The sequence below is a fragment of the Podarcis bocagei genome (assembly GCF_964188305.1).
Source record: "Podarcis bocagei genome assembly, chromosome: Z".
NCBI classification, from domain to species: domain Eukaryota; kingdom Metazoa; phylum Chordata; class Lepidosauria; order Squamata; family Lacertidae; genus Podarcis; species Podarcis bocagei.
Window position 1 is genome coordinate 17450302 of NC_138140.1, and position 24658 is coordinate 17474959.

The following is a 24658-nucleotide window of genomic DNA, read 5'->3' on the forward strand; positions in this document are numbered from 1 at the left end:
GGTCGGTGCGCACCGACGCCTCTAGCTCTCCAGGCTTCAGCGAAAGCCTGCATTCGCCCCATAGGATGCACACACATTTTCCCTTCATTTCTGGAGGGGGAAAAGTGCGTCCTATAGGGCAAAAAATACGGTAAGTCCATGTGACACTAGTGTTCAAAAAGCTGTACTGGCTGCCCATCTGCTACTGAACCAGGTTCAAGGTTCTTGTATTGATTTACAAAACCCTGAACATCTTAGGTCTAGGATATTGTAGGAATCTCCTGAACCCTTATACTCCAGATCAGGGGTCTGCAACCCGCGGCTCCGGAGCCGCATGTGGCTCTTTTACATCTTTGCTGCGGCTCCGGGGCGGATACTAGCGAGGGGAGGAGGCGCATTGTGCGTCCCGACACTTCTCACTGTGGCAGGCGCTGTACTGGCTGTGACGTCGCATGGGGGCGGTGCGTGCGTCAGTCACGCACCGTCCCGACGTCACCTTCCCGCCCGCTGTCAGATTGTGGCTCCGGAGATATATTTGTTTTAAATGTCGCAATGGTTTTGCGGCTCCCAGTTGTTGTTTTTTCTTCGGAAACGGGTCCAAGTGGCTCTTTTTGTCTTAAAGGTTGCAGACCCCTGCTCCAGATTGATCATTTCAGCAGTGTCCTTGGTCATTTGGTGACGCTTGTTTGACAACAGTGAGAAATCAAGTCTTATTTAGTATCATCAGCCCAGTCCTGTGGAATACCCTGCCAATAGAGATTTAACAGACACCTTCTGTGCCAACTTTTAAATGGTTGCTGAAAACTTTTCTACTCCACTAAGCCTATGCAGATCCTACAATGGTCTATTGATTTTTTAAAAATTCCTTTTCGTTTAACTTGTTTTTAACTTTTTATGATGTTACTGTTGGTTTCATGCTTTAATGATGTAAACAGCTGTAATATATGTTTATGATACAGCAGTGTATAAATATTGTATATATAAGTAAATAGATACAATAAAAAAGACATAAAAGAAGCAAAACAGATACAGTTCTTTCTCTTTCAAAATACATTCTTTTTCTAGAAGCAGCAGAGAACTGTGGACCATTCTGTTGGGCAGATCAGCTCTGAGAGAACCAGTAAGTAGAGGATGGGTTTGCCACCTCTTTTTTGTTGGGGATGCTTTTGTGGGATGACTGCCATCATCATTGTGTAGCCTCTATCCCTGAAACATGTATACAGAGAGGATTTTTCCATATTGTTCACTTTCCATGTAATATTTGTTCTTCCTTATGCTGCACGCTTGTGTAGATTGGTTTCTGGTGTAGACAGGCTATCTCGCCTGGAATAATAATAATAATAATAATAATAATAATAATAATAATAATAATAATATTCCGCCCACTCTGGGTGGCTCCCAACAGAATTAAAAGCACAATAAAATATCAAACATTAAAAACTTCCCTAAACAGGGCTTCCTTCGGTTGTCTTCTAAAAGTCAGATAGTTGTTTATTTCCTTGACATATGATGAGAGGGCGTTCCACAGGGCAGGTGTCACTACTGAGAAGGCCCTCTGCCTGGTTCCCTGTAACCTCACATCTCGCGGTGAGGGAACCGCCGGAAGGCCCTCAGAGCTGGACCTCAGTGTTTGGGCCGAATGATGGGGGTGGAGATGCTCCTTCAGGTATACTGGACCGAGGCCGTTTAGTAGAGCGGCCTGCTTCCCTGCTTCCCTTATTCCCCAACCCCTAAGGAAGGAGTCCCTGATTGTGAGCTGAACATGCCCAGATTCTGTCTTCTTCCACCTCAAGGCAAAACAAAAACAAGTTTCTTTTCTTTTTATTATAATTTTATCGTTTTTTAATAGAAGAATTCAAACTGTAAATCAGTGATTCCCTGCAGAAATTCTGGACTACAACCCTATCCATTCCATTGGTATAGCCCAATGGTCAGGGATGATTCTGTTATGTATACTGTAATTTGAATGCTAGGTTGTGTGGGGGGGGTGCCACATGGTGCCCTCCAGATATTGTGGACTATAACTCCCATTAGCCCCACCCACCATGGCTGATAATCAGGAATGATTGTGTTCTGCTTATGCTGGAATCTAAACCATAGGTGATTATGATATTCCTTTTTGCTCTTGTCAGGCTTTGTACATGATAGTGGAAATGAGCATGTTCCTTTTTAAGTTTCAAGCATGGAGAATGATGTACAGTGGTGCCCCGCAAGACGAACGCCTCGCAAGACGGAAAACCCGCTAGACGAAAGGGTTTTCCGTTTTGGAGGCGCTTCGCAAAACGAATTTCCCTATGGGCTTCCTTCGCAAGACGAAAGCCCCTAGGGAAATCTCCTCCGAAGGCTGGCGGTGGGGCGGAGAGACCTTCACCCTGCGCCAGCCTTCGGATGGCTGTCCTGAAGACTTGCGGTGGGAGGAGGGTTTTCCTTCCCACCGCCAACATTCAGAATGCTGTTCTGAATGTTGGCGGTGGGGAGGAAAAACCCTCCTCCCACCGCAAGCCCCGGGAACAGAGGAGAAGCGCTGCGCCCCTTCCCCTCTGTTCCCGTACCTGTCCTGAAGGCTTGCGGTGGGGAGAAAAGCCCTTCTCCGCACCGCCAGCCTGGCAAGCAGTTTCCATAGGAACGCATTAATTGATTTTCAATGCATTCCTATGGGAAATGGTGCTTCGCAAGACGAAAAACTCGCAAGAAGAAAAAACTTGCGGAACGAATTAATTTCGTCTTGTGAGGCACCACTGTATTTGCTATTATTTTGGTCTTTTCTAGGCTCAGATTGAGGAAGAGTTGAATAAACACTGGCGGAGGCTGCTCGAAGGGCTTTCTTACTACAAGCCACCCAGGTACAGTAATTTATTAATTATTATTTATCAAGGCTTGCATCCAGCTCAGTAGACCCACTGAAAAGAAAAACTGAAATAAAAGCATATCTGAGATATTTACAAGCTATTAAAAATGAGTAAAACCTACTAATTGGCTATGTAGGTGCTATATTGTCAAAGATCTGTTATTGGAACAGATCATAGAAATGTAAAGTTGGAAGGAACCACGAGGGTCATCTAGTCCAACCCCCTGCAGTGCTGATGGCAGAACCAGACTCTTCAAAAATAAATCTTTAATTGAAATTTTTCAGCGGGAACAGAAAATAGCTAAACCAAATAGGAGTGTCAAAATGATGAAATAGAGCCGTGTTCTTTACCACATACTCTGGAGGCTTTTTGAGAATCCTTATGGCTTTTATTTCATTCAGTGTGTGGAAAGATGGGGTGCTGGAAGATAATGTGCTGATTATTTTACAAAAATACTTGTGGAGGATTGGTGATGTGATAGCTTAAATGTTACCCATGGCAGCTAAATGGAACTTCCAAGTTCAGAGGCAGTCTAGCACAGAACTTCAGTTGCAGGGGAGGCAACAGCATGGAATAGCTCAGCTGTGACCACCAAAAACCCATAGAAATTGGGGTTTCTGATTGGCTACAATTGGAATTGGCATGCTGGACTAAATGTGTGCTTGGCTAGAACTGGTAGAACTTCTCTTATGTTCTTAATTTCAAATGAGTCAGATGAAGTTTCTATACCTTGTTTCAAGCGCTTGAGCTAGTTGGGTAACATTTCCAGTGCCTTGTTGATAAAGCTTAGTCCTTGTAAGTCCTTCAGAGGGGAGGAAATAGTTTTCACAATACAGCTGTTATGTCTAAATTTCATGCTTGTTTTGCTTTATGAACAAAAAGCTTTTGTGACTTTTCATTACCACAAGTTAACTTTTTAATAATAATAATAAAATCTGCAGTGCAAATTCGGCCGAGAAAGTGAAAGCTGACAAAAATGTTGCTGCTCCGCTGAAGGAGTTGGGTCTGAGAACCAGCAAGTTCTTGGTGAGTAGGTGTAACAGGCAGCTCTGTTGCTTCCTTTGTTATTTCCTGATAAGCTTTCCTCTGGGCAGAAGTGGGAGGAATGCAAGAAAGAGAGTTATCACCATCTAATTCCCTATTTGAATGGCAGTAGTTTCTGGTGGGGTTTGAGATTTGACTCAGCATAATTTGGAAGCACGATACTTCATAGAAGCCTTGAGAGCTAATGGGGACAAATTTAATTTGCTGTACTCTCCTTAAAAAAAAATTGTCCAAAGGAGGTGTATTGAATGCGCCCACCCCTTAACGGAAGCTGGCTGAATGTGTGTGTTACTCCAGGGTTTGGATGAAGAGCAAAGCGTGCAGCTGTTACAGTGTTTTCTTCAAGAAGATTATAGGGGGACCAGAGACTCATTAAAGGTTGGTAATTTTCAGCTGTGTGGGGATCTATCTTCAGTGTTTATGTTGACATATGTTGCTACAGATGGGTCTGTGTAGCTGGGAATCTGCTAATCCCTTTCTCTGTGTGATGCTGCAAAGTTGGGTAAGGCCTAACTTCTTGGCTACATTAGCCATGCTAGCAATCTCCTTAAAGTGAATTTCATTAAGTCTTTTCCTAACTTGAGGGCCCTCCAGACATTTTGGACTACAGCTCCCATCAGGCTCTGCATCATATGGCTGTGCTGTCTGGGGCTGATGGGAGTTATAGTCCAAAACCCTTGGAGGGCCCCAGTCTGCTGTGCACACTGCCTTCAGGCAACCGTGATGGCCACCAGCTTTAGCCACCAGCTTTAAAAAAGGATTAGACATAGCAATGAAGGAGATGTGGCAAGTAGCCATTGATGGCTTTAATGACTATGCCCTTGCTTCCATGGTCAGAGGCACTAATGATTCTCAATACCAGTTGCTGAAAACTGCATGTGTGAAGAGTGCTCTTGCACTTGGGTCCTGCTTGTGGGTTTCTCATCAGGGCATCTGGTTGGCCACTGTGAGAACAGGATGCTGTTGGGCCAAAGGCCTGATCCAGCAGGGCTCTTATTATATTCTTTTGTGTTCTAAAAATAGGTCCTGTTGAATTTAACAGTAAGCTAGTTCTTGGTAACAATTTTTAGTGCACTAATAAACATTTTTAAGTGAGCTAAGTTTGAAGCTTGAAATCCGGAGGGTGGTGGGGTGGGGAATGATAACCAAATTCCCTTGCAGTGCTTCCAGTATACATGAGATTTTGTTTCATGCCACAAGCTATTTTATGATGCTGTTAATGGTTATCAGTTACTTTATGTTACTTTTATTATGGTTCTGCATAGGCTGTTCTGGAAGACGAAAGGCAGAGTCAGGCTTTGATACTGAAGGTCAGTAACTTGATGCTGCAATCTTATTTTGGATGGTCATTTCTACACACTGCTTTTCTGCAGATAGATGTGGAATCTGCTGATGGTCCTTGCAACTTGAGGAGCTGTGGTGGTGATGACTACAATGGATGTGGATTTGCTGGCACTTGTGACAGTTACAAAGCTGCCTCCCTCCCACCTCATCATCCAGATGTGTAGCATATTACAGTCATACCTCGGGTTGAAGTAGCTTCAGGACAAGTATTTTTGGATTGCGCACTGCGGCGACCAGGAAGTAACAGAGCGCGTTACTTCCGGGTTTCGCAGCTCGTGCATGCACAGATGGTAAAAATGACGTCATGCGCAGAAGCAGCGAATAGCGACCCGCGCAGACATGGGTTGCGTTTGCTTCTGGGTGTTAACGGGGCTCCGGAACAGATCCCGTTCACATCCAGAGGTACTACTGTAATTGTCCTTAGAGCAGTCATAAAGCCCTTTCGCTTCAGAACAGGTGTTAAAATAAGGGAGTCTTCTAAAAAAGTATATCTCCCCACCAGCACTAAGTAAATGTTTTAATGGATAAAGATGCTGGGTGGGTGTGTGTGTGTGTGTGTGTGCACGCGCGTGTATTTTAAAATGCCACAGTCTTAAGGGACAAGATCAGAAGAAAGACCTTAAGATTTTCAGTGGAAGGTCCCTTTAAGTAGAGTGAGTTGAAGAAATTGATGACATTCTAGGACCTTTAATAGAAAGGTTGGGGAATATTTTAGCAACAACAACTCCCATCAGATCCAAGCAGGTTGGCCATACAGTCAGGGATGATGGGAACTAGAGTCCAACAACATCTGGAAAGCCACAGGTTCCCTAGCCCTGTTTTATAACCCAAAACACTTGGGGTTAAGGGAAAGAATTGACCACAGTGGTACCTCTGGTTACGAACTTAATTCATTCCATAGGTCCGTTCTTAACCTGAAACTGTTCTTAACCTGAGGTACCACCTGAGCTAATGGGGCCTCCCGCTGCCACTGCATGATTTCTGTTCTCATCCTGAGGTAAAGTTCTTAATCCGAGGTACTACTTCCGGGTTAGTGGATTTTGTAACCTGAAGTGTCTGTAACCTGAAGTGTCTGTAACCCAAGGTACCATTGTATTTAGTAGAAAATTAATAGAAGGATGTAGGGGAGGTCATCTAAAATCAAAATGCAGCTACTAGTGTTAACGAGTGGTGACATATATTTCCACAGCTTGCTGACTACTACTATGAAGAGCGGATCTGTATCCTGCGCTGTGTCCTCCAGCTTCTCACGTATTTCCAGGATGAGAGACACCCTTACATGGTGGGTATTGGGCTTTTATTTCCTGGTTCTCCGCACAATAGAAACATTAAAATAAATCTGTCCCTGGTGGTGCTCTTAATCAAATTATTTTGCTTTATAAAAGGCCCAGTATTCTCATTGTGTGGAAAAACTGGATAAGGAGCTGGTTCCTAATTACCGGAAGCAGTTTGAGGAGCTGTACCAATCCGAAGCACCGACATGGGAGACCCACGGAAGCCTAATGGTATTTTGTTCCTTCCAGCTTTTTGTATTTCTGACTTTCGTTATTTGAATGTTTTAAAATAGTGGTTTATAACATTTTTTGCTGGTAATTTCATTATTTCATTCATTTTGTAAATCATTTTAATGGGTTGTTTCTGCTTTTAGAACCAAGCAGTATATACATTTTCAGAAATAAAGGAATAAATTAGCCCCAGCTTTTATTTTTTATTTATGTCATTTTAAATTGTTATTGATATTAATGTTGCATTATTAGTTTTAGATTTTATGATTTATGTGGAAATGTTTTCCATTTGGTTGTGTACCTTTTGATGTGTTTTATTTATTGTTTATAACTTTTGTTATGTTGGTAATTATGTAAATCTTGTCATGTTGTAAGCTGCCTTGAGCATTGTTTTAACTTTGGAAAGGCGGCATACAAATAAAATGATGATGATGATGACCAAAATCCACATGGGATTGAGTTGCTTAAAAGCTATTTTCTCTCTCTCTCCCCACCCTAACCCCCACGTCATGTTTGCATGTAATTGTAATTCGGATCCTGCTTATTCAGACCGAGCGGCAGGTGTCTCGCTGGTTCATGCAGTGCCTCCGGGAGCAGTCAATGCTGCTGGAAGTCATTTTCCTCTACTATGCCTACTTCGAGATGGCAGCAGAAGAGCTGCTGACTTTCACCAAAATGTTCAAAGATCAGGGGTTTGGCTCCCGGCAGACCAACAGGCACCTGGTGGATGAGAGCATGGATCATCTCGTCGAGCGCATCGGGTGAGTAGGGGGGGCCTCTCAAAAAGGCTGTTGCAGCCCCAAGCATGTTCCAAATTGTTGGAGCATTTAGGGTAGGCAAAAGAAAATCCTTCCTCACACAACACGTTGTTTAACTATGGAACTTGCTTTCGCAGGAGGCAGTAATGGCCACCGACCTGGCTTTAAAAAGGGAATTGGACAAATTCGTAGAGGAGGGGGATATCAATGGCTACTAGTCACGATGGCTATGCTTGCAGTTGGAGGCAGCAGTGCTTCTGAATATCAGTTGCTGGAAGCCACAGGAGGGAAGAGTGCCCTTGTGCTCAGATCCTGCTTCTGGCTTCCCTACAGGTTGGCTCCTGCGAGAACAGGATCCTGGACTAGATGGGGCTCGTGGCCTGATTCAGCATGCCCTTCTATTCTTATTTATTCATTGCATTTATATATTGCCTTTCTGCCAGGGTGCCCAAGCCGTTTACAGTTTTAAAGCACTAAGACAAATGATATAATATGTAAAGTTTTTATTGGGTGGGGGCAGTCCAACTAGAGCAGACCCTGATGTTGTCTGGGCCTGCCTCCCTCGCACTCCTCTCTCCCTTTTTCTTAATGTCTTCACAGCCTGCTTCTCCCACGACATTGTTTTATGTCCAAAGGTATATTACGGTGGTGGGGTAATACACAGATGTATGTGAAAAAATCCATGCATCTATTTTGCCACATCTGGGTAGATGTGTTGAGAACATGTAGGGAGATCCTGCAGGCAAAGCATATAATACTCTGTGGTTTTACATGTCTTTTTTAAACTATTGTGAGCAAAAGGGCCCACTTTCCTCTTGGCATTACAGTGGTGCCCTGCAAGACGAATGCCTCGCAAGACGGAAAACTCACTAGACGAAAGAGTTTTCCGTTTTGGAGGTGCTTCGCAAAACGAATCTCCTATGGGCTTGCTTCGCAAGACGAAAATGTCTTGCGAGTTCCTGCAGGTTCCCCCCCCCCTTTTCTAAGCCGCTTATCAGCTGATCCGATAAGCCGCTAATAGCGCTAATCCGCTAAGCCGTCAATGGGCTTGCTTCGCAAGATGAAAAAACCGCTAGACGAAGAGAATCACAGAACGGATTCTTTTCGTCTTGCGAGGCACCACTGTACAGTGCCACATTACAGTTTGCTTGTGAGCATTACAGAAACTGGAAGAGAGACATTCCTTCATTTTGCAGTTAATAACTTTGCTGTCTGTTTTTGCTCACCAGCCATCAAAGCTGCTCTGATTTTTTTCTTTTTTATATCACATCTCTCAAAGAAAAAATATGTTTGAAAAAATAAAGAAATAATTGCACATGATATCCTGAATATTTCTTATTCCAGTTCTAACTTCCTTGACCCACCCTGTCCCTCATCTATATCTTTTTCTTGCCACCTTACTCCCTATCTTCCAGGTACTTCAGTGCTCTGATTCTAGTGGAAGGCATGGAAATCGACTCTCTGCATGAGCGTGTGTTGGATGACAGGAAAGAGGAGCATAAATTCTCTGGCACCGGGCAGATCCGCCAAGTAAGCCCATTGCAAGTCCTGCGTGTTCAGTGGTGAAACGTAGAAAAGAATAGTCAGGAAAGCCAGTGGGGTGTAGTAGTTAGGGTATTGGACTAGGACCTGGGAGACCAGAGTCTCCACTTGGCTATGAAGGTCATCTTGGGCCAGTCACTTTCTCTCAGCCTAACCCATCTCACAGGAGGATAAAATGGGGAGAAGGATATCTATGTACACCACCTTGTGCTCCTTGAAGGAAAGATAAGATATAAATGTAATAAAAAAAATGAATGCTTCTTTGTCCAAGATTCCCTGAGTAAGAGCTTGATTCTCTTGTTCCGAGTAGGAGGTGGACTGCTTGCTGTTAACTCTTGGGGATGTCACACATCATGCCCCAGTTCTCTTGGCCTGGGCTTTGCTGCGCCACATGTTGAGCCCTGAAGAGTCTCCTAGCGCGATCAGAAGGATGGGCAGCACAGCTATTCAGCTGAATGTATTTCAGTACCTCACCAAGCTTCTCCGGTCAATAAGCAGCGAGGGAAATGTGAGTCTCATGTCTTGTGCAATCTCATGGAAGGCTCTTGAGCAGAGGTGGGTGGAACCTCCACCCTCTGCGGGCCAATCCTGGCCCACCCAAGGGTCCAGTTTGACCCCTGAGACACTTTCCGCATAACTATGCCAGCTGTCAAGCAGGTGACAAGTTGGAACTTGTGCATAGAAGGGCAACCAAGATGATTAAGGGTTGGAAATCAAGCCTTATAAGGAGCGGTGGAGGGAGCTGGTATTTTTAGCCTGGAAAAGAAGAGACTGAGAGGAGCAATGATAGCCATCTTCAAATATTTGAAGGGCTATCACATGGAGGATGGAGCAAGCTTCTTTTCTCGTGCTCTAGAGGGTAGGATTCCAACCAATGGATTCAAATTACAAGAAAGGAGATTCCACCTAATTTAAGGAAGAACTTCCTGACAATAAGAGCTGTTTGACAGTGGAACGAACTCCCTCAGGAGTGTGTGGACTCTCCCTCATTGAAGGTTTTTAAGCAGAGGTTGGATGGTTGGATGCTGTAGTTGAGATTCCTGCATTGCAGGGGGTTATACTAGATGACCTTTGTTGTGCCAGGCAACAACATTCCTTTTCAACCAGGCCTTTTGCTTTTAACTATGGCTTTTTAAAACATGGGTGTGATGTACTAATTTTGTTCTCTACACCTCCCCCCAGTTTTAATGTATGTGTTTTAATTTTTTTTAGTTGCTGTGGCAAAAAAGCAACTAATAAATTAAATAACTAAATAAATGTATTCATTTTTACATTTGCAGAGTTTGGGCTTGTTACTTTGGGTTGTGTGATCGTAATAGATGTCTCATTAAATTCTGTGCTCAACTTCTATAGTTTCTGAATGAGTCTTTGTTCACTCCATATCCTTCCCTCCCACTCTCTTTGCTCTGCAGTGCATCGCCAGCACAGCCTGCATGTGCATTTATGGCCTGCTCTCCTTTGTGCTGACCTCCTTGGAGTTGCACACATTGGGCAATCAGCAGGTAGGAGGCCAAAGGCTTAAGACGGGAGTTGGTGGTTCCAACATTGGGTGGGCACCCAAGTTTGGTGAAGTCTGGTTTAAACAATCTTGAACCTGGTTTAATTCTTGAGGTTTACGGTGGAAGAACCAGAAACAAGTGATGTGTAATGTGGTGGGTGGTTTTCTCTCTCCTTTCTAAAGGACATAATAGATACAGCGTGTGAAGTTCTGGCTTCTTCCAGCATTCCTCCACTGTTCTGGAAAACAGTAAGTTAGCTGCATTTGGCTGCATTTCCTTACATTGTATTCCTTTGACCAAAGCCTTTATGGGGAAATCATCTTTTGGGCTTTGGACCTCTGCTTGCTGTTTTGAGCAATAGACTTCTTGTGTTGCTCTTCTTTGCATTGTGGCCTTCAGAAAACTTGGTGATGGGGCACTATTATAGTTGTGATGGGCAGATTGTGTTCTTTACTTCATTCTGATTAGCAGCAGTGGATTCCAAGACTGACCGGGGAGTAGGAAAGTGGCCACTTGCAGTGCTGGCCAGCCTTGGGCTCTGCATCCATGTGGACTCTGAGGCTGGCAGACAGAGAAACCAGCAGAGCTGGGGATCTGCTGCTGCAGTCTGTTTGGTCTTTACCTCCTTTGATGGTCTGGGCTGCCCATCCACTGCCTTTTGTCACTCTGTAGTTTGCACTGTGGCCAGGGAAACTGCCACATGGCAACACACTTTCATTTTTCTTTCGTAGTATGTTACAAACTTCTATCTCAACCTTCTATTGCTCATGCACCATCTCCAAACTTGTCTGCCTCTAAACTTCCAGTGGCCAGGATGTGGAGCACGCTAGTGCTCTAAAGTTAGGAACTCCCAATGCCCAAGCTGATCTGATGTTAGCAGCTCAAGAAAATGCCTTTGATTAGCACCAGTGTGTAATGAACATTCTGTTCTTGTCTTTCTCACACCAGGAGCCAAGTGCAGGTCTGGGGATTATTTTGGACAGTGTCTGCGGGATGTTCCCCCACCTCCTCTCTCCTCTTCTGCAGTTACTCACAGCCCTTGTGTCTGATAAATCTACAGCAAAAAAGGTACATTTGGAGGCTAATAAATCCTAGAGTGCTTTTAATTACCACTCTCTGGAACCAGTGCAGTTGCTAGAATGTGGAAATTATACTGGCGAGACTGGTTTAAAAATATGTATTCAATCACAGGGTGGAGCTTGGGCTTTTAAAGTCAATCTTTCAAAAGGTAGCTGTGGTGATAAAAATAAGATGGGGCATGCACACTACCTTAGATAAAAGAGTGGGGTGGTTATGTGAAAGATATATCAGACTTCCAACTCCTTGCCACAATGAAGGAGTCTCTGCCTTTGTCCCCCCACCTCTCTGCTTAAAGGTCTATAGCTTCTTGGATAAGATGTCCTTCTACATAGAGGTCTACAAGCACAAGCCTCCCGATGTAGTTTCTCATGAAGACGGTACCCTGTGGCGAAGGCAGGCGCCGAAGCTGCTGTATCCCCTTGGTAAGAAAGAAGGCAGGGCTCTTTGCCCCAGGTCGTCCCAACTCCTTGTTTGTCCTCTCTAATTATTCTTATTCTTATTACACTCATATCCCACCTTTCTTCCAAGGAGCTCAAGGTGGTGTACGTAGTTCTCCCCACTCACTTTTATCTTCACAACAGCCCTGTGAGTTAGGTTAGGCTGAGAGGCAATGATTGGCTCAAGGTCACCCAGTGAGCTTCATGGCTCAGCAAGGGGATTTGTACTCTTGTCTCCCAGTACCTGTCAAGCAGCATGGGAAGCAGAAGTTGGGACCATTTGGGATCCTACAGTTTTATGTTCTGTTGGGGCAGCCAGCATCAAATGCCCAGGGCCACCTTCTGGGCCATAATTGCCAGCTTGGAACTGTGACACTATCTAATAGCCCAAAAGATTTCCATGATAGCCAAATGATACTGCAAAGATCCAAAACAATGGAGAGGCATATGTGTGGCCAAAAAAGTGAAAACTTTAGGAGAGTAATGGGACAATAAACAGGCAGGGCAGGAGTGGGGAATATTTTTCAGGCTGAGGACCACATTCTTTTCCAGGAACCACATGCCAGTGGTGGTGGGGCAAAGGCAGAAGTTGGCAGAGCAGCAAATGTGCATCTTACCAGTAGGCTAGTTTCTACAGAGTCATGGACACACCTCTCCATCTTCTGTCCAGACAAACCAAAGGCAGCATCAGAGTTCAGGTGCATGTTCTAGGAAGCTGAAAACCTTCAAGGCGGGTGGGAAGCAGGAACAGGAGTGGGTGGCCTGGTGAGCTTGGGGTAGAGGATGGAATGTGAATGATAGGTGTGAGAGATGATGGTATCAGTATGTCAAAACTTTGCTTCCTTAATAATAGAGCCAATAACAAGAAGCTTCTGTGACATTTTCTGATGATTGTGTTTTGATTGAGTTGGTGGTGGTGGGACATAATAAATATTATCACCATCATCATTCCCTTGGCACATAAGTTTGGCGACTGTATGGTAGTTTCTATTTTACACCTATCAAAAGAATGTGAAAGTTAAATGTTGGTTTGTTAGTTGTTCTGTATATACTACTTGCACTTAGTTTAAAGGTAAAGGGACCCCCTGACCATTAGGGTTGTGATGCTCATCTTGCTTTATTGGCTGAGGAAGCCGGCATACAGCTTCTGGCTCATTTGGCCAGCATGAGTAAGCCGCTTCTGACGAACCAGAGCAGCGCACGGAAACGCTGTTTACCTTCCTGCTGGAGCGGTACCTATTTATCTACTTGCACTTTGATGTGCTTTCGAACTGCTAGGTTGGCAGGAGCAGGGACCGAACAATGGGAGTTCACCCCATTGCAGGGATTCGAACCGCCGACCTTCTGATCGGAAAGTCCTAGGCTCTGTGGTTCAACCCACAGTGCCACCCACGTCCCGCACTTGGCTTGGGTGAAACCAAATGATCCTGTGATATTTTTCCTTGTATCTGGCTTGGTTTTGTCGTATTTTGTTCTTATGTAATGCCACAAGATAATAAAATTATTAACCAGGCAGGTGCCTTCACTTTGTTCTTTTTGGCACCTGCTAACCCCTCCCCTTTTTTGAGACAAGCCTGACCAGATATCTAGAAAGTCAATGCAAGTATTAATCTATTGTTAACCTATTGCTAGTTTAACTTTATGAAGTGAGAGAGTGGATTGGTTGTCTTATTCTGCAGCTGATTCATGCTATCCTATATACGTGCCCTGAGATTGATCCTCACAGCAGGTAAAGTTTTTAAGCAGAGTCTGGATGGCCGTCTTATCATGGATGCTTTAGTTGAGATTCCTGCGTTTCAGGCGGTTGGACTAAATGACCCTGAAGGTCCCCTCCAACTCTATCCAATTCTATGATTGTTGTTGATTCTTCTTATTGATAACTTTTTATCTTTTGCTTTTAGAGCTTTTTTATACAATCAAGCTGTGTATGAATCTTATGAAATAAATAATTCTGGAATGTTATTTGTTTTTTTCCTAAATACAAATGTCCGCAGTTTAAGAAATTTCAACTTGCACGAAGGTTTTGACTTTGTTTTCCTCCCTTTCCCCGCTTTTTAGGGCTGGGCCAGACAAACCTACGGATACCTCAGGGAACAGTGGGCCAGGTGATGCTGGATGACCAGGCCTATTTGGTACGATGGGAGTACTCCTACAGCAGCTGGACGCTGTTCACTTGCGAGATTGAGATGCTGTTGCATGTAGTGTCGACTGCAGGTGAGTCTCTCCCAGAAATTTGGAAAAGCAGGGTGGGGACTCTGTAAAATATGTTGTGAGGTGTATTGCCAACTCAGTGACAGAGCAGCAACCCTGCATTCAGAAGGTCCCAGGCTCAATCCCCAATGGCATCTCCAGGTAGGACTGGAGCAGGTAGTGCCTGGAGACACTCCCTGCCTGAAACCCTGGAACGCAGCATTGCTGCCAGTTAGTGTCTACAGTACTAAGCAAAATAGAACCCAATGGTCTGACTCAGTAGAAGGCAGCTTCCTATGCTCCTGTGTAATTCAGTCCTTTATTCAGAACTATGAGGACCAGAGCTCGGTGACATTTGCATGGAGAAGGTCCTAAGTTCAATCCCTGATGTCTCCATGTAGGCGTGCCTGAAACCACCACTGAGAGCCACTGCTGCCAGTCAGTGTAAACAATAGTAAGCTAGATGGACACTGGACTCACACAGTATAAGGCACCTTCCTGTGTGCCTATGATGAGTAAAACAAAAACCTATCAGCTCACTAGTAGCCCCTGCTTCTTAATGTTCCTTGCTTTTACCTTGCCTGGGTGTTTCACACTAAATGCATTCCTTCTTTCCCAGATGTCATTCAGCACTGCCAGAGGGTTAAGCCGATCATTGATCTGGTTCACAAAGTCATCAGCACAGATGTGTCAATTGCCGATTGTCTCCTGCCCATTACTTCACGGATCTACATGCTGTTACAAAGGTAATGGCAGCCTGTGTGGTCATTCTGCTTAAGCCTCTCCAAGAGAGATGGAGATAAAATTCCCAAGTACTTATTTTTTTAAAAAATAATTTTTATTGATTTTAACATATAAATTATAAAATGTACCACAAAACTTATCACTTATACAATCTTTTTAGTCTTCCATCAGCACCTCTGATGATCCACCGTTTTAACCACTTCTTATGCATTTCTTAACTTTATATTGCCTTTACACCTCTTAACAAATCATCCTTTCCCTTCTCCATTTTTGCAGTACTTCCAATAATACTCCTCACAAAACTTCTTGCAAACCTACGAACGTCGTCTGATCTTCAGAAATACTTTTCAAATAGTCCGTAAATTTACTCCAGTCTTCCATGAATTTCTAGTCCCGCCGGTTTCGAATCCTTCCTGTTAGTTTATCTAGTTCTGTATAGTCCATTAACTTCATCCTCCATTCTTCAATCGTTGGTAATTCTTCTTGCTTCCATTTTTGGGCCAGTAATATTCTTGCTGTTGTTATTGCATATAAAAAGAGCTTAAAATCCTTTCTATTTATATCACTCCCAACAATGCCTAGTAAAAATGCTTCTGGTTTCTTTATAAATGTATATTTCAACATTTTTTTCATCTCATTATATATCATCTCCCAGAAGAATTTCACCTTTTTACATTCCCACCACATGTGATAAAATGTTCCCTCTTTTTCTTTACATTTCCAACATTTATTACTGACTTTATACATTTTCGCTAACTTGACAGGTGTAATATATCATCTATACATCATTTTCATCACATTTTCTTTTAGGGCATTGCATGCAGTAAATTTTAAACCTTCTTTCCATAATTTTACCCAATCACTCAGCTGTATATTATACCCAAAATCTTTGGCCCAGTGAATCATAACCAACTTAACCTCCTCATCCTTCAAATGCCATTCAAGCAGCAATTTATACATTTTAGACAAAATTTTAGAATCATTACTTAATATCTCTAATTCAAACTTTGATCCACCTTCATCAAATCCTTTTTCTAAAACTCCCAAGTACTTAAGCCGGTGCCGGAACCACGAGATGGTATCATCCTTTTGAGTGTTTTGGAAAAGTTCTATGTATTTATTTTTGCCTCTCTTCCAGGCTGACTACTGTTATTTCTCCCCCGGTTGACGTTATTGCTTCTTGCGTCAACTGTTTGACCGTCCTAGCCTCTCGGATGCCTGCAAAGGTAAAGGGGCCCTCTCTGGCTTTGCTTCTATTGGAGTTGTCTCCAACAGGTGTAATGATCAGATGTAATGAACAGATAAATATACTTTTTGCTCTCCCTTTTCAGGTTTGGATGGATCTTCATCACACAGGCTTTTTACCATTCGTTGCCAATCCGGTCTCTAGTATGAGCCACATGATCAGGTAATTTGACTGACATCCATGGAACAATGAATCCACTGACTTCATTGTACAAAACCCTGGATGGCCATTGTGTTTATTGTTACTTAAACACTTACAAACCATTTATTTTTAAACGTTTTCTAAGCAAATGTACAGCATAATAAATTGTAGCATTATAACAATAAACATATAGCATTATAACAAAAACAAAACATAAATCCAGTGAAATAGTAGTAGAATCATAGAATCTTAGAAATGGAAGGGACTCAAGGGTCATGGGTCATCTAGACCAATGAAAACAGATATGGCCAAGTGGCATAATTTTATTGACTGGTTGGTAATGTGGTTTATTACCAAATATGATTTCTGGTTTGACAATGTTTGAATGTATAGTAATAAACATTTAAGTCATTGAAATATATGTTACTTTCTTTCTGCTCCCTAACTGGATCCCTGACATCGCCAGGTAAGGCTGGGGAAGAGACCCTGCCTGAAACCTCAAGAGAGCTGCTGCCAGTCAGTGTTGATAATGCTGACCTAGATGGATCAGCGGTCTGATTCTGTCGAGTGCAGTTTCCTATGTTCCTGACTGGCAGTGACCCTTCAGGGTTTTAGAAAGTTTTGCCCACTTTTACCCTTCACCATACAAAGGAAAGTGCTTTGCCACCAAGAGTATCCTCTCCATCTTGGTATAAGGCAGCTTCCTATATTGCGTGTCGTCGACAATTGCACACTCTTCCAGTTTCCTCAGTTACGGATTGGAGTGCACAGTCTCACACTTCACTCACTTTCTTTCCCTGTTGCTTGTTTGTCCTCTTCTCTCACAGTGCAGAAGGAATGAATGCTGGAGGCTATGGCAGTCTGTTGATGAGTATTGAGCAGCCGCAGGGCGAATATGGTGTGACGACCTCCTTCCTGAATTTAGTCATGACACTCATACGGGTAAGTGCTTTTGGGGAGAAGGAATACTTCCTGCATCATGCAGTGGGGAACATTTATTAGTGTTTTAGACTGGTGTTTTATTGGTTTAAGGTTGTTCTTGTTTTATTTTATTTTATATTGTATACTGTAAAAATTTGTAAAAAAAAAATTGCAAGCTGTTTCTGAATGCTTTTGAATAAATAAAAAATCAGCAAGGAATGTTCAGGCTTATCTGCTTTTTTATTTTTGGGGGATTTCCTGATTGACTTGAGATTCTTTACATTTATCCTGTTTTTCTACAAAGCATCTTATCTAAAAAGGAGAATATATATATATTGCTAAAATAAAAAACACAGTTGCACAGATTGTTGCAGTAACTTCAGAAATACAGAAACAGGGTTTGGAATAGGGTAATAACAAAGAAAGCTTGTGGTCTCTTCGTTCCTTTGATTTTGGTGTTGGGTTTCTTGACTGCTTTTCCTTAGGGGCAGCTTGGCAACACCCAAAGCCAAGGTCTTGTGCCGTGCATCGTGTTTGTCCTGAAGGAGATGCTCCCCAATTACCACAAATGGCGCTACAACTCCCATGGAGTGAGAGAGAGAATTGGTAAGCACGACTTCTGTGGGTGGATGGAGCTAAGGATTTGGGGTATTCCCCCACCCCCACCCCAAACTTATAGCATTTGTGTCCTGCTTTTCATCCAAAATGGCTCCCAGAAGTGGATTATAATTCATTGAAACAAGACAGTACCTGCCCTCAATCTTGCCATCTTAAAGCACAGCATACAAAGGATTTTCATTTTTATAAAGAGAAACAGAAAGACATAGAGCCAACAAGTATAACAGCCATTCAGAACAAGTTACCTTGGACCTTACAATAACAAAAAATGTGAAGGGTTGGCGTTGGGATACAGGTGGGGGACCATTTTAAGCACAGCCAACTGATGCACAATCTGGCATGCAGGTTGTTTTGGACGCAGAAGAGAGGTGGGGCAGAACTGGCAGTTTAAGTCCACTCCCCACCCCTGTCCTGACAATGGTTTCCCTCTCCCTCTTGGTTTTTCAGGTTGCCTTATCCTGCAGCTGATTCATGCTATCCTCAATCTATCCCCGGAGATGGAAACTCAGAGCAGGTAAATTTAAGGTTTTTAAACAGAGGTTATGTGGCCATCTGCCATGGATGCTTTAGTTGAGATGACCCTTGGGGTCCCTTCCAACTCTGCATTTTGTGTGTGTGTTTTGTTCCTATGATTTTTTTTTGTCATAGGAAGCTTCCTTTCTCTCAGGTCAGACTACTTGTTCCTTCTAGCTCAGTGCTGTCTACTCTGACTGGCAGCAACCTTCCAGCATCTCTGGTGGAGAGAGGGGTCTTTCCCATCATTTGCTAACTCCAGAGAAGCCAGCGTGGTGTTCTCCAGCTGTTCTTAGGCTCCAGCTCCCATCAGCCCCAGCCAGCATGGCCAGTGATCAGGGATGGTGGTATTTGTAGTCCAGCAACATCTGGACGCGGGTGGCGCTGTGGGTTAAACCACAGAGCCTAGGACTTGCTGATCAGAAGGTCAGTGGTTCGCATCCCCGTGACGGGGTGAGCTCCTGTTGCTCGGTCCCTGGTCCTGCCAACCTAGCAGTTCGGAAGCACGTCAAAGTGCAAGTAGATAAATAGGTACCGCTCTGGTGGGAAGGTAAACGGTGTTTCCGTGCGCTGCTCTGGTTCGCCAGAAGTGACTTAGTCATGCTGGCCACATGACCCAGAAGCTGTCTGCGGACAAACGCCGGCTCCCTCAGCCAATAAAGCGAGGTGAGCGCCGCAACCCCAGAGTCGGCCACAACTGGACCTAATGGTCAGGGGTCCCTTTACCTTTACCTTAACATCTGGAGGGCTCCATGTTGGCTGTTGGCTGGGACCTTCTGTATGTAAAGCATGTGTTTCCCCCTACAGATTTTGTTTCCCCAACCCTTCTGATAACAACAACAACAACAACAACAACAACAACAATAATAATTCACAGCCCCATGCACACTTCATTTTCAGAATGGGAGTTGTTGTTGTTGCTCCTTACATCATTTTTATAATAAATCTATCTAAACTTACGATGAAAGTGGAACAAATGAAACATAGGAAACTACCTCGTACTGAGTTGGTTCATCTAATTCAGTACTGTCTACATTGACCTGCAGTAGCTCTCCAGGCCTACCTGGAGATACCAGGGATTGAACCTGGGACCTTTTGCATGCCAAGCGGATGCTCTACCACTGAGCTACTGCCCTATCCCTCAGAATGGGACGAGTTTTTAAATTTATACCCCCACCCTTCCTCCCAAAGGAGACCAGGACAAAACAACCCTTTGTAAGAGTTGAACTGCTAGTACTCATGGCTGTGGAGACGTCAGCTCTCTGTTCACTTTTTCTTAATAGCGCTGGTTGTGTTGGGGGTTAATTGCGAGGACTTTCACATTGAGTTGAGATCCATGTTCTTGCCTTTTTCCAGCGGGGCCCCTAGCCTGCAGTCCCTCTGCATCTTCAGCCTGGCCAACACAGAAGCAGGACAGGCCGTCATAAACATCATGGGCATTGGTGTGGACACCATTGATATGGTGATGGCCACACAGTCTAGCAGGTGAGTACTTTGTCGCCTGCCCCCCTCTCAGCTCCCCAGGGGCATTCTTTTGTAAGGTATAGCAGATAAAATATTGACATGTGTAAGGAATAGTAGATAAAATATTGACATGTTGCGTTGTAGCAAATAAAACAATACGAAAAAATGCAGTGGTTCAATAATTCCAGCAGCTAGTAAGCCAACGGAAGTAAACATGGTGAAGTAGAAGTTAAAAACAGTACAGTAAATAAACTACCAAAATCCTAGGTGAATAGGTACCCTGTTGGAGGCAGGGTATACCAATTGCTGGGAATCACAAGTGGGGCGTGTGTTGCTGTTGTGCTCAGGTTCTGCTTGCAAGCTTCCGATTCAGACCTCTGGGTGGCCACTCTGAGAACAGAATGCTGCAGTAAATTGGCCACTGGCCTGATCCAGCAGGACCCCTCTTTTGTTCTCTTTCTCCCCTGTCAGAGGTTGTTTGCGTCTGAATACTGGTTGGTGGAAATCACAAGTGAAAAAAGTTGCTGTTGCCCTTGGATCCTGCTCATGATTTCCAAAGAGGCATTCTGTGTGAACAGAGTGCTGAGCTAGATAGGCCATAGCAGATGTAGATCTAGTAGATCTACATAGTAGATCTTGCAGACTCTACCACCTTAGTTAGGCACCAGGAACCCAAGGATGCATGGGGTGGTGTAGGTCTTGAACAAAGGCCCCGATGGGAACTGTGCCAGTTATGTGTGTCTGCTTGCACTGTGATCTTACAACCCTAAAAGGAGGGTGGTGGTTATGTGGCCCCAATGTAGAGGTGTGCTTGAGTTTCATACATTGATTTGAGGTTAGCCATTAGCCTCTAATGTGATCAGATTGCTCTGAAAATTGCTGTGGAAATGATGGGTTCTAATGCAATTCTCGCTGACAATGCAGTGATGAGTCTCATGGCCAGGGCCAGCTGCTCATCCAGACAGTGAAACTGGCATTCTCTGTCACCAACAACGTTATCCGGTTGAAGCCGCCGTCCAATGTGGTGTCTCCTCTGGAACATTCCCTTACACAGCATGGTAGGTAACTCCTTTTATATGTTCTATAGCCAGGAATGTGGCACACTAGTTTTATGCCTAGACAACCTGTGTGTAGTTTTCTTGTTTCCTTTTAATTACATGTTTACCAGAGAGAGAGAGGAAGGGAAAAGAAAAAGAAAACTACCTCATCAGCTCACATTAACAATTGTTATAGCCCTTGACTTTTTAACATTTAACAATTACAATTTCTAATCTACTGTATTCTTCTTCACATTTTTGTTTTAAAAACAGCACCTTTTAAGAAAAAAAAATCCAGTGACTATCAGTACATCCATCTTAATTTAAACATATTAATTGATATGTGTCATTGAAATAGGTACCTACAGCCTGTGTGTGGTTTTCAAAATTTGCATTTTGAGAAAGGGATGTGGGTTGTTGAAGGAAGCTGCTTTTTTTTTTTTACACTTCCTTTGTAAGGAAATATTTTCCTCAGAGATGCATGAATCTTTTTTGTGTTTCTTTTTTTAAAAAAACTGCTCTTGCCAGGTGCCCACAGGAACAACCTGATTGCTATCTTGGCCAAATATATCTACCACAAACACGACCCTGCCTTGCCACGCCTCGCCATCCAGCTTCTGAAGCGGCTTGCCACAGTAAGTCTTTTACTGTTTTCTGCCCATTAAAGGGCTTTTGTGGTTTTCCCATGAAGATGATTCATTATAATTGTTAGTCGCAATTCTTACAAGGTCATTTAAAGCAACTTCATTTCCCCATCCTTAAAAATAGGACCTCCTGTGTGGTTGAGGGAAATCAGTAGTCACTAACTTTTCTGTCTCCACTGTTGGAGGCAGCAATGCTTCTGAACTCTGGTTGCTGGGATCCACAGGAAAGGAGTGTGTTGCTGTTGTGATCAGGTCCTGATTGCAAGCTTCTCATTGGAGTATCTGGTTGGACTGATCTAGCAGCCAGGCTCTTCCGTTCTTATGCCCACCCCCTACAGTAAGCAGGACTTCTCAGAATTTCCGAAAAGTCCTGAAGGGGTCACCACTGCATAATACACAGAAAGAGTCCTACTGAATCAGGCCAGTAACCCCTCTTATCTATCATCCTGCTCTCACAGTGGCAAACTAGATGCCTCCATGGAAAGCCCTCAAGCAGGAACCAAGCACAAGAGCAACACTCTCCCCTCCTGTGGTTTCCAACAATGGGTATTCAGAAGCATTGCTGCCTCCGGCTGTGGTGGCCAAGCATAGCTGTTGTGCCTAGTAACATGTTATAAAGCTTCAATGGATTAGGTTTGGCAAATCTGAGACCTTCTTCCTCTCTATCCTGTTACAGCATCCAAAGTCAGTCTCTCTTGAGCAAGCTAAGGAATAGTGAATGCCTAAGCATTTTTGAAAAGCATTGCAATACTTTAAAAAAATTAGATTGGATTTTGACAACTTTGGTTATTTAGTAGAGTTTTATTTCATTTATTTTAGGTTGCTCCAATGTCTGTCTATGCCTGCCTTGGGAATGATGCTGCTGCCATCCGTGATGCCTTCCTGACACGCCTGCAGAGCAAAATCGAGGACATGCGCATCAAAGTCATGATTCTCGAGTTCCTCACCGTTGCTGTGGAAACGCAGCCTGGCCTCATTGAGCTGTTCCTCAATCTGGAAGTAAATGATGGGACTGATGGATCAAAGGTAGACTCTGTTTGTGTGCGTGTGTCTGAGAGAGAGAGCAAGAGAGAGAGAGCACACAATAATTTTTCACTTTTGTGACCTAGAATCGTCACCTTAGCCACCTCCCTTTTGCTTGAATGATTCAGCCCACATATTTTGATCTGCTTTAATATTTGCATGCTGCTTTCCCATTCACAGCATTGAGTTCAAAGAAGCTCAAGAGAATAGCAGAGCATTAAAAATTAGAACCTCCATATAGTTCAGTGTGCAAACTCACAATTGTTCAAAGAGTATTGTGATAATTCAAAGATCAGAAGTTGCAGGTCAGCATCAGCCCTGAAGCCAGCTGACATAATCTTTCTTCACTCACCGCAGCAGCCACAATCCTAGGCTTTCCACAAAGGAGATCTGGTTTCACTCAGCACTCGATAGAACACCCACACCCACAACCTTTACAAAAACATGCACAGTCGCTGGCTACTAGTTCGTGCCTAGGTTTAGGCACAAGGCGAGAAAAGTTGCAGTGTTTGGGACTTTTTAGTTTAGAGGCGACATTATGTAAGCTTATAGACATGTGACGGAGAAAGTGGATAGAGAGAGGTTTTCCTTCCTTTCTCGTAACACTAGAAGGTGTAGTCTTCCATTGAAGCTGGAGTTCTTCACGCAGCACACAGTTAACAATGGAGCTCGCTTCCGCAGAAGGCAGTGATGGTCACCAACCTAAATGGCTTTGGATTGGACAAATTCATAGAGGAGGATAGGGCCGTCAATGGCTACTAGCCATGATGGCTATGCGCTGCCTCCACATTCTGAGGCAGCTATGCTTCTTAATATCCATTGTTGGAAAGCACAGGAGGATCTTACAGGTTTCCCATAATAACCATCTGGTTGGCCACTGTGAGAAGAGGATGTTGGGCCACATTGGGGGGGGGGGGTCATAGGCCTGATCTATCAGATTCTTATAAGTTTCCTCTGCCACAGAAGGGGCAGAATTCAGCATTCTCTTTTCTCTCCCAGTGACCTGACCACATTGTATGGTTACCACACAGACCTCCACACTCCTGTCACCCTGCTGTTGTAGCTTCTGTGAACTAAAGCATGTCCTTAAAAGTTTTTTTCCTTTCCCACTGCCACTCTTTTTGCATTTTGTTTTTCTCTGGTATAGGAATTCAACTTAGGAGAGTGGAGCTGCCTTCACGTAGTTCTGGAGCTGATAGACACCAAACAGCAGGAGCGGTACTGGTGTCCCCCACTTCTCCAGCGAGCTGCCATTGCCTTCCTTCATGCCCTCTGGCAGGACCGCCGGGATAGTGCTATGTTAGTCCTCCGCACCAAGTAAGTGATAAATTTTCTTGTCTCATGTTGCAACCTGTCTGGGAGCGGGCACAAAGTAGAGCACTTTAATCACCAACACAAACACAGTTATCCTTCTATCTTTAGGAGTGTTTTGAAGTTGGCAAAAAAATGTGAACAATGCCTGATTTTGTCTTTTTCTGCAATTTTTGTAGGCCAAAGTTTTGGGAAAATTTAACTAACCCACTCTTTGGAACCCTTCCTCCGCCTTCCGAAACGTCTGAGGTGAGTTGCTTCCATAGTAAGTAGCACTAGTTTGTGGACCTGCATGTCTCCTGCTACCATATTTTGGGTGTTACAGCCTTTAATTGCTATTCCCCCTAGGTAAGATATGCAGGATAGATACATTTTAAAAGAGTAAAGTAAAATTTGATAGATTTCCAAGTTCCAACATCCCCACCCCATCAGTGTGCTTGATGGGACAGAAGGCATGAAATATTCCCAGGTACCGTATTTTGCGCCCCATAAGACGCTCCGGCCCATAAGACGCACCTAGTTTTTTGGGGGGGAAATAAAGAAAATTTTTTTTATTTCCCCCCCCCCCAAGGTGCGGGGCTGGAAGAACCAGGTCGGGGAACAGTGGGAAGGCACGCTCTGCCTCCCCGCTGTCCCCCGAGCTTGTGGGGCTGGCGATGGGGAGAAGTGCACCAGTCCCGGGAGGGCAGGCAGCTCTGTGCCGCCATCCCGAGCGGGGCGGGACTTAGCACCCCGCTCGGGATGGGGCGTAGACCTGCCTGCCGTCCCG

The 24658-nt window shown here is 44.0% G+C and overlaps 1 protein-coding gene across 3 annotated transcripts in view; it reads left to right on the plus strand.

Moving 5' to 3' along the window:
• Positions 1-24658, plus strand: part of NUP188 (nucleoporin 188) — a 52534-nt gene that overhangs the window by 7422 nt on the left and 20454 nt on the right. For all 3 annotated transcript variants that reach the window (XM_081178656.1, XM_081178658.1, XM_081178657.1), the window contains exons 2-28: positions 1045-1099; positions 2749-2822; positions 3770-3854; positions 4170-4250; positions 5138-5182; positions 6406-6498; positions 6602-6721; positions 7271-7482; positions 8895-9009; positions 9332-9529; positions 10434-10523; positions 10703-10768; positions 11469-11588; positions 11896-12022; positions 14096-14251; positions 14847-14973; positions 16110-16197; positions 16303-16379; positions 17186-17300; positions 17765-17885; positions 18345-18411; positions 19767-19895; positions 20799-20932; positions 21440-21546; positions 22375-22581; positions 23726-23895; positions 24069-24138. In XM_081178656.1, coding sequence (XP_081034782.1) covers positions 1045-1099; positions 2749-2822; positions 3770-3854; positions 4170-4250; positions 5138-5182; positions 6406-6498; positions 6602-6721; positions 7271-7482; positions 8895-9009; positions 9332-9529; positions 10434-10523; positions 10703-10768; positions 11469-11588; positions 11896-12022; positions 14096-14251; positions 14847-14973; positions 16110-16197; positions 16303-16379; positions 17186-17300; positions 17765-17885; positions 18345-18411; positions 19767-19895; positions 20799-20932; positions 21440-21546; positions 22375-22581; positions 23726-23895; positions 24069-24138 — 3049 coding nt within the window. The remainder of the gene's footprint in view (positions 1-1044; positions 1100-2748; positions 2823-3769; positions 3855-4169; positions 4251-5137; positions 5183-6405; positions 6499-6601; positions 6722-7270; positions 7483-8894; positions 9010-9331; positions 9530-10433; positions 10524-10702; positions 10769-11468; positions 11589-11895; positions 12023-14095; positions 14252-14846; positions 14974-16109; positions 16198-16302; positions 16380-17185; positions 17301-17764; positions 17886-18344; positions 18412-19766; positions 19896-20798; positions 20933-21439; positions 21547-22374; positions 22582-23725; positions 23896-24068; positions 24139-24658) is intronic.